Source organism: Merops nubicus, unplaced genomic scaffold, assembly GCF_000691845.1.
Source record: "Merops nubicus isolate BGI_N331 unplaced genomic scaffold, ASM69184v1 scaffold47114, whole genome shotgun sequence".
Taxonomy (NCBI): Eukaryota; Metazoa; Chordata; class Aves; order Coraciiformes; family Meropidae; genus Merops; species Merops nubicus.
This window is the reverse complement of record NW_008605817.1, coordinates 10,708-20,834: the sequence shown is the minus strand read 5'-3', so window position 1 is coordinate 20,834 and position 10,127 is coordinate 10,708. Positions and strand designations below refer to the sequence as shown.

The 10,127-nt window shown below is 36.0% G+C and overlaps 1 protein-coding gene across 1 annotated transcript in view; it reads right to left on the bottom strand.

Annotated features, from left to right (window-relative positions):
- The window catches only part of WDPCP (WD repeat containing planar cell polarity effector), a gene marked incomplete at both ends in the record, with an annotated part of 33,340 nt that overhangs the window by 12,715 nt on the left and 10,498 nt on the right, over window positions 1-10,127 (bottom strand). Inside the window, 3 exons of the mRNA XM_008939438.1 lie at window positions 747-938; window positions 5,341-5,474; window positions 8,812-8,926. Coding sequence (XP_008937686.1) covers window positions 747-938; window positions 5,341-5,474; window positions 8,812-8,926 — 441 coding nt within the window. The remainder of the gene's footprint in view (window positions 1-746; window positions 939-5,340; window positions 5,475-8,811; window positions 8,927-10,127) is intronic.

Here is a 10,127-nt window from a genome sequence, read left to right as displayed (position 1 = left end):
CCTACAGGGAAATAGCCTGTAATAGCTACTCCAGAACAGCTATTCCACAGCTGATCCTCAGGTTTGTGCTCTTCTCCCACGGTCAGTGCCTTTTTAGTCCATGTGAGTAGTGGTTTAAGCTAAACTGACAATAAATCTCCCAATACAGGAGCATCTATAGAAGACACTAGTTCAGAACATCTTTTACATTTTAAATTCAGGGTACACTTCTTTTCAGATAGCTTGATTTTTAAGTTTTTACATAACACAAGAAACTGGGTCCAAATATTCTCAAACAATGGAAACGTGTCTAAAAAGGTAAGCTAAGCGTCAGGAAGAGGGTCAGGTTGTAGCTTTGTTCTAACTTGTAGCTTACATTCCCACCTGTAGATGGGGAATTTGGGCTTTTTCTTTTAAGAAAAAAAATTGGTTCTCGATTGGATCAATTCTCATAACAACTTCAGCAGCATCTGCATGTAGCTGAAATTTTATAACAAAACACTCAAAATGGATATAAAATGCCTATCAGTAAACACTGCAGACAATGTAAAATAATTGTATTAGACAAGCATGCAACAGCTACAGTTTCTAACTCAGATTAGTTTTCTAGTGGTACTCTGGCACTTTTGTTTTCAGTAGGCTGATCTTCCTGTCTTACGATTTTATTGTATCTGTTCTTTATATCTACCTGAATATGCACTGAAGTCGAATAGTTATTTCTTTAGAAAATCAGAAAAATCACATAACAAGAGAGTTCAGCACTTTACCTCCAATCTGCCATGTGCACAGCCTAATAGCAATAGGTTGGCTCTGTCCCTCTCACAGGAAATAGGAGACCAAGGCCATGCTCCATCACTAGTTGCTGACCACCAGCAAATGACCATATCTTGCATACAGTTTATTGCCAGGTGACGTTTCATCCTTCTACCTTCTGGTCCAAGTATATCAGTATAAGAAATCTGATGGAAGAAAAAACGCAGGAAATATTTGAGGTGATAAAATAGCATAGTAGGAGCAATTGGGAGCATTATCTTTGGATGTGTGAAAGAGAATGTATATATACACAGAGGACTGCATACATATATCTTCATATAGGCTGTCTGTAAATGTAAAAAATATCACCTCAGACAGAAAAAGACATGCTCACACTTTTATCTAGGGGGGGAGGATTTGGAAGGAAAGGAATGTGAGTTAAGAAGGAATTTACTGCAATGACTCCAATCAATACCAAAATGTACAGTCATGGTTGCCTGACAGCATCGACCTACACAGAGGATTTAAGCTTAGCCATATTAAATGACAAGTTCTGCAAAGCTGACCAGGGAGCTAAGGCTAGTGTTTAAGACATAATCAAATATTAAATATATTCTGCAGCGTTTGAGCAAACATATCTTTCTTTTTCCTCCCTAAATTAAGGAATCCACATACAAACATCCGCTCCACAAGAGAATATATACTTTTCTGCATAATGTGGATGAGCTACAGCATCATGCGTAAAGTTTATGCAGCTCTTGAGAATTGTGCCTCTTTCTCAGGAAGGATTTGTGGAATTTATTATTCAAACTCTGTTATTTTGGAGCATGGTTATTTGAAAACATGAGCAGTGCACCATCTGGGTGACACATGCCAAGGAAATATAGATTGCACCGCATTTCTGCTTAAGGAATTAATGGAAGGTTGATAGCTAGGGGAAAAAAAAAAACTATCTTGCCATTGCTGGTCAGCAATAATCGAACCACTTTCTGGGGATTAAGCGCATGGCTAAGCCTACTGGACCAGACACTAGCAAAGGGCAGGGGGTCTTCTTATCAGAGAAATGCTTCTGGAGCCAGTCTCACTACATGACAGATTGCTTTCATATTCCTGTCTGCAAGGCAACAAAGGATGGCAGTAATGCGATAATGCCAGAGTGCAATGGGTGTTAAGAACCCGTTGCATTTATGTATTGTATTTAGTAAATAATCAGGCTCATCCAAATTGTGATCTCACCACTCAACCAAGGCCATTAAAATCAAGGTTAATGCTTTAATAATCCTTTGCTGGTTTTTATATGGTCAAAAAGAACCCTTTTCTATTTGCATGGTCATAATATTATTGACCTCTTCATCCCCTGAATACACATCAAAAGGAACTGAAATCAAAGTAATTACCAATGTTGTTCTCTCATGGTAAACATTTAACTCCTTGTACCGTCTCCTCCTTCAGTAAATTGAAATGGATTAAAAAACCCAGATGGGAAAAACTTGCAAAATGTCAATATTTTCAGAATATCCTGTGTTTTACTTACTTCTCAAAACACGTAAAAGTGTAAAGATAAAATAGAAGTAAAGGTTTACAGGTACTTGAATCAAAACTACAGATAAACAGTTAATTTTGTGACAACACATTAATTAGGATGGAAAAACACAAATACTTTCACAGATATTAATTAGTCCTGTAGTGCAGCAGTAACGATTCATAACAATTTTGCGTGTAATAACAGCCACAAATCTCTTGTAAACCTTTATATGTTGCATTAGACATGGCACTCTCAAACATGGGTTATGCCACTGAGAAAGGACAAATTAATAATATTTTGGTTTATATTTTGATGGCCTTCAAGACTGTAGTGATTCATACAATAAGTCTTCCTTTGTCCTTTTAAAGTGTAAATAAAATCCAAGGTGGTATCATGTACAAAGAGATGATAGAGAAAGTAATTCCTCCATTTAGGTATGTATTGTATAAAACCCCCAACTTTTGGATACATATCAAACTGTGAGCAGGAAAGCGTGGTTGACGTGTTCTTATTAGTAGCACTCTTGCAGTCTAGTGCTGCCTAACGTTCCCTGCCAGTTTTGCCCATCATGAGGCTAGACACTGAACAACATGAAGTTACTTCTGTCCAGGTACTAAAGAAATTAAAACGTTAATATGACAGAAATTTAATTATAACATCACATATGATTGTAAGTAAGCATTTTCCTCATATTAGAAATGGGAATTTAAACCCAAGTACTACGTACATTTCTCAAGGCTATACCAAAAGTCAGAGGCAGAAAGGAAGGCTACACCCAAATTTCCTGAATCTTAGCTCCACATTTCATTCCTGTAGTAGTTCTATAGTAGTGCAAGTCACCTTTTAATTTAATTTCTCTAAATTATGTATTGTTACAAGTTTGCACATTTGCAATTGAGTACAATCTTTGTTTTGTTTGTTACTACTGATAACAACACTAGTGTTGACTATGTCTGTGATCTTCTGGCTTTTGTAAGTCTCACCAAAATCAGCCATGAAAAACTCTAATTCAGTGCAGAGAACTGATGTAATATCGATGCAGTAGTGAATAATACCTTCTGCTGGCTCACACTGGTGCAATTTTGAAGATAATAAAAATTATATTTAGCTGCCTAACTAGCAAGCCTCACACAAAAGAACATTCAATTAAAAAATGCAAATGCCTTTTTTTGGCTGGCAAAGAAATAATCCATAGTGATTCCCACTGATTTCAGGAGAAAGCAAAGTTAACATTGAACATGGAGGCGTTTCTAGAAGCTCAGCTGTGTCAGCAAAGAACTGAACGTAACAACCCTATTAAGGAGTGCAGCAGATATTTCTGGTTTCCTAGGGCAGAGACAGTTTTCTATGGATTAGGCTTTCCTTCTTTCCCAGGAAAAAAATGCTGTAACCATTAGATCCAAAATGTGCCCAGCAATACTCAGAATGAAAATATATTTTATAAATATAAATTAAGGAGCTATAACCCCCACAATTAAATGATCAAGGCAGTTTTCAGCTCACCACAGCTTCTTCATTAAAATTTAGCACTATTAAAAAAACAACCCACACCACACTGGCTTGTAAAACACAACCTTAGCAAACACCAAAGGCCAGGCACAAGTGCACATCATTTTAAAGTAAACTACGTATCAGCTCAGTTCCTGGTGAACAGTGAACTGTCTCAAATCCACGTTATAGAGGCTGGATCAATCTCGCAAACACAAGTCATTGCTGAAAAGAGGCCCTGAACTGAAACAGCCTGGAAAATGTATTAGATATTCATCCTAGCAGAAAGCATTTCTACCAAGCAAGTTCAAATGTATTAAGGCAAAACTTCAGTCAAACACACCCTTAAAAATCTTGCCTTGCAGATTCAAACTGCCTTATGTGAGGAAGCACATTACTGAGAGGTTGTCAAGAGGAAAATATTTGCTAGCACAAGATTGTTTTCCTCAACATTTATCCAGTCTGATATACACAGAAACTCTCTCATTTGCTCAGTGCATCCTTCTGCCTTTCTTGGGCAAAGGCTTGTCTCTTCTTCATTCTTGCAGTAAACTGGATGCAACCTCTTTCCTCCTCTGTCTGTTCAAAGTTAATTGCCTTTGGCTGATTACTTTTTCACACCGTTGTAGTGCCAAGCACTTCCACCTAAGGTCAGCCACTGATCTGATGCCAAGGAGTTTACGGTCAAAATAAGTTAAGTCTACACATCCTGATCCATCCAAGACACAGCATAATTCAGCTTGAGATCAGTCAGCTTCTACTGACATCCAAACTGGCTGGTTTAAAACCAGCTCAGCTATCTCTAGACTACCTTCCAGCTACTGCTATGACTGCAGTGTAGACACACTCATACATAAAGGGCTGGAAAAAAGGAGTATTTTAATCTTCACCGTGTAAGCAGTGACTTGAGATACAGAAGCACCAAGTCACTTCCCTAAGGTCACACACATAGTTTCTCAGTTGTAAAGAAACTCAGCTTCTATATCCTGAGTCCTAGCTCAGTGGCTTAATTGTAAAACCAACTCTCCCAACAATATGATTACTGTATCTAGAAGGAAAATTAAAGTTTCTGCAAAGAATTACAACAGTCTTGGAGCTCTGACAGATGACTGAATTATCATACCTTCATGAGCTCGTGTATATCAGCTGGGCTGTAGTAATTGACCATGCGGGCGCTTTTAGCCCACAGCAAACAAGAGGTAAAACACATTAGCTTAAATCTTTTACACTGAGGTTTACCATTACAGATTTTGCTTCATGCTTGTTAGATGTTCAGAATGTGCAAAGGGTCAGTTACTGCTGCTCAACTGACACAAGGTAATCTGTTAAGCAGGGGTAACTCAACTGTGTGTCTGAGCCCTTAACCTAAATACAGTAGAAAATTGGATTCCTCTTGGCACAGTATTTTAACTCATTAACTCAGAATGCCATGTACTTTTTTTTGACTTTTCAATAACTGTCATTTTGAGAATTTAAGCTGCTCTGGTCAGTTATATAAAGGTTTGCAATTTATACTGCTATATCATATCAGCAAGTATCAGTGATTTATAATGTAAAGTTACTGCAGTATCAATAGCCACCACTGACAGCTATACCTTAAAGTCCAAACAAGAGAGTTTTTCCAGTTTTTTGTTTACATCAGGAGAATCCATCTTCTTTGTAAACTGAATAAAGCAGAGTTGGTTACAGTCCTCAAATGACAAGATGATGAAACTGTCTGTAAAAACAGCTGAAAAACAAATATAAATTGTCACTACTATAATACCTGTTCCTAGTAACGAAAGAAATTACTGAACCTTCCACTGAGACACTGCAAAAAGCAATTTTTTCAAGACAATGTCTTAAATATTACACCGAAGCCTCTGTAATCTCCTAAAAGGCATCAATGTGTCATCCTGCCAGGACCTTCTTGGAAATGAGAAATAAAGCCTAGGGAGTACTCTGATTACATAAACCTGAATAAATTATCTCATATCAAGTTACCACTGCATTTAAATATATGTTTTATGCCCTTCTACATTCATTTTCATCTTGGTTCAGACTTCAATTTTTTTTTTCTTACTGTAATATCCATCAGTATTTCAGAAATGTGCGTAACACAGCATAGTTAGCGTTAGGGATGGTAAATGTAGATTAGTACTTGAGGTGTATTTGGTATTTTGACATTGTAGGGTTCCAGGTGCTGCTGCAGACACCAAGGAGGCTGTTATGTACAGAGTTACGCTTTAGAGGAGTTATGAATTTGTTGAAAGCTTCACATGGGGGCACCCAAACAATACAGGCAAACCGAGAGGGAAGAGCCTCCCCTAGAGCCTGGAATAGTGCAGTGGAATCCTCACTCTTTTATCATAAAAGGGTGCTAGACCAAAATAGTCATAAAAATAGAAACCCATTTGACAATAAAAAATGTTTAGACAATAGTATCTAGGATTTTTCCCAAGTATTATCCAGGTGTTCAAGCACCTCTGAAGAGATGTCTTGAGAAAGAAGTAAATTACCAGTGTAACTAGTACTAGATCACTGAAGAATTGTTACTGAGAATCAGCTTTAAAGTAAAGCTAGCAAGTTGTCCTCAGAAAGCAAACAGAAACCTCTGCTAAAAGGAAAATACCAAGTAAAGTGGAACCGGATTTAAAAATATGCAAACAAAATCCCACAGAACAATCCCTGAAAAACAACAAAAAAATAATGCAATTGTGCTACTATCCTAGATTCTTAAACATATTTTACATATCCTTAAGGAGATTGACGGTTTAGTCTTACATATAAGCATTGAAAACTGGCTACTCAGCTTTGCTTTGATCTAACTTACAACCAGTTGCATTCTCCAACTGGCACAGCTCTGAAGTATCTGGTATGCAAATTCTAAAGGTTAAAGTTGAAAGCTGAGTAAGTGCCTTTGAAATTTTAACATCATTAACATCAGCTTTTGAGAAAAAAAAAAAAAAAAAGGTGATAAAGTGTCTGACATGAGTTAGAAGCTACAACCAAGATCCTAAAGCCACATGAAAATTAAAAACCAGAGTATGGTATCTTCAATATGTATGCAGTTAAAATATTTTGAGCTCCTCACAGACATGCTTTATATTAAAGATGACCTACAGCACACCTCAGATGCTTCTGAAATTTGTTTTGATTGGAGGAAAGAAAGTAGGATTCAAAGATCCCTGGGCAGGTGTGAATGAGACTAGCAATCCCTTGATTTTCATATTTGTGGTTGACCTGGGGAGAAGTGGAGACTAGATTGACATGAATGCAACTATGGGCAGAGTTAGACCATTATTCAGAGAGGATCCATATGCTTCAGAGTCAGATTACCCTAAAAAGGCTGGCAGTGTAGTTAATATTCTATATACTCGTACCACAAGACCTCAGTGCCACAAAACAATTTAGAAAATGAAAAACACTGTTTTCTTTTAGGAATTTTTCTTTCTATCATTTCTAATTAAATTAATTTTTACATTTTCCCTATAAATAATAAAAATCAGACGGACTGTGTAAGAGGCAGGAGGTTTATAAATACAGTCTTAATGCTGTATTTTGTGTACACAATCTGACCTTTATTCCAAGTGTTAAGAGGACATGCTGCTCTGAGTTAGAATGACAAAAATACATAAGTAATTTTGGCAGATAATATTCCTTGTCCATTTCTACATATACACAACTGTTAAAATAAGAACTACTATTTTTACCCAGGCTTTTTGTATTAAGTATTCATTTTTTTTGCCAACTTTGTACTAATAACCCTAATTCCAAACTAGATTTGGAAGGATGTGCAATTACATTGGATTAAAGTTAATTTATTATACGACATTATGTTCTCACATAAGGTTAGTTCAGTATAAAAATTCGTACTTAAAACAGTATTTGCATGGGTAAAAGTAGTATCTTCTTTTTTTGCTCATGAAAATAAAGCATGTATTGCAAAGACAGGTAGTAGGGATTTTGCTTTTACTCATCAGAGGCAGTCCTATGTCACCTTCAGACACGGGTATTACCAAACATGGAGGTTTAAGAAATTCTTGAGTAAGTTAAAATAAGGACAAGCCATTATCTAACAGGTTTTATAGCAGTTTGAGTGGTATAACTGTAGGAAACAATATTTTTTTATTATTGCTTTAGTTGTAAGGTTTTCTAGTTAATGGTATTTTTAAAAAAATATTTGTATTTCTATGACACATTAAGCCAATGAGGTTAGGGTTAAATTTTTTTTATATTTTTCAAGACTAAACTATAACATATTGATAAGAAAACATCAGAGGGACACAGTACTGCAGGTTTTTTTTAAATAACCAGGCCAATATTCAATAGATGCCTGGATATAGAAGTAAATAAATGATTAAAGATCAAAGTTAAATCTAGCATATATTCTTATTAAGAGGATGTAATTTGGGTCCATGTTTTAAGATTTTGGAAGATAATGTATGTCTAATTTTGCTTGCACCAAAATTCCATATTCTTGATCATGTAAATGCCACGATACTCAGTTAAGTTCTCAGTGGAGCTCTGCAGAAACACATTGAAAAAACTATTGTCATATTATAAAGCTATTGAAATCAGGTCAATTTTCATAAGTTTTCTTCTGCATTAAAATAAACCTTCGTTTTTAGCAATGACTTGTTAATAACAATACTGAGATTCTGGAAATCTAGAAACTAAAGCAGAACACCTCCACATAACTAATGCTTATCCAGCTTTTTCTAGTAAGTAAATATTTTAATAATAACTATCCCATGTAATAAATCAGTTGGCTTATGTTTGGTTCTGTCCCATTTTCCCACTTATGAAATAAACATGACAAGTTCAGATGGCACGTTCACAGTGATTAAAACGTGTAAGAAACTGAATTTTAGAAACCCATTCATTATTTGACAAGCCTGAAAACTTTGATGTTAAATATTATTCTTAAAGTGTTCTTAGTCCTGAGGGTTGTAACTCTGGCATTACATGCAATTACTTGTTGTGTTTGCAAGTCCCCAGTGGCAATAATTAGTCTACCTGTTGACATACTGTTTTTCTCCTCTATTGTTAATGTAGGCAATTGATTTGCACGTGGGTGTAATTACCATCACTGATGGTGTCGGAGATGAGCTTCCCCACCAGGGTCCTGTCAATCACCACTTTCTCCAGCTGTGGCCCAGAAAGGCTTAGGGACACCAATATACCTGAGTGAAAGAGGAGCTAAATCCAAAGAGCGAGAAAAGAAGACATCAAGAATCATTAACAAAGTGAAATGTTCCAAGGTACATATTAGCAGCTGTCCATTACGTAGTAATCTAATTTTCAAAATTACAAAAAAGACTTACCGTTGGTGTGGAGATGTCTTATAATGACTTTGAAAGGCTTTTCAATGGAAGAGAGAGATGTAATATGACACTGAATTATATGGATACAAGAAATACAACTAACACTTGAAGAGGATGCGTGCTAAGTCCCCAAGTGTTGCATAAAGTGTAATGAATTAGTGTGTTAAAAACAGAGATAAAAATTCTGCCAGGGATGATGCTGATCACTACCATCCACAGACCTGATTTGTTCTGTATAAAATAACTGCATAGCCTGAACGAAGAAATGTATAAACTTGTGCTTCATGAAATTTTATATTATTATCACAGATTCAAGCCACCATCTTTTTGCTATCCTGGTTATTTCTGATCATTTGTATGTTATTTAACTTAAATAACAGTGACCTACCATACTGATAGATGTGGGTCTAATAAATACATATACTCCTTGGCATAAGGCTATAGATGTCTCTCTTAGGAGGAAGGAATTTAAACCATTGGGCAGAATAGTCAGAGGCTTTTATCAGAGTTAACTGAATATTTCTGCCTAATTAATCTCAATTAAATGGTACATATAATCTTGAAGACTAAGTCACAGTACTTATCAGTTCCTTCCCATGACATGTCTTGTATGAGAGAGAGAATGCTCAGTGGGAGGAGTTATGAAAATGATTTTTTTGCATAATTAAACTTAGTAATTTTCTGAAGGCAGCTATTACAAAGAAATTGAGAAAACAAACCCTATGAAATTCCCTGCTCCATTGTCAGCTGACCTCAGTTTGCCAAGCTACTCCAGTAGCAGGAGTATGCAAAGAGCTTTATTAGAGAGAGATTATTTTCTTAATAACATGGTAAAGTCAGGAGTTTATAAAAAAAAAATCTGACCATATTAATTTTTTAACTCATTGCCAAATTTAAGTTCTACAAAAACCTTGACACAAAAACAGTGAAAAAAACCCTACTGTGACTGATCATCTCACGCGGTACAAAAACCACAAGTTTAATTAATCTTTTAGTGCCTCCTCTGATCCTACAAGTTGCTGGACTAGCTGACCTCAGTGTATAAGTCAAAGAAGTTTCAGGCCAGCTCTCATTCC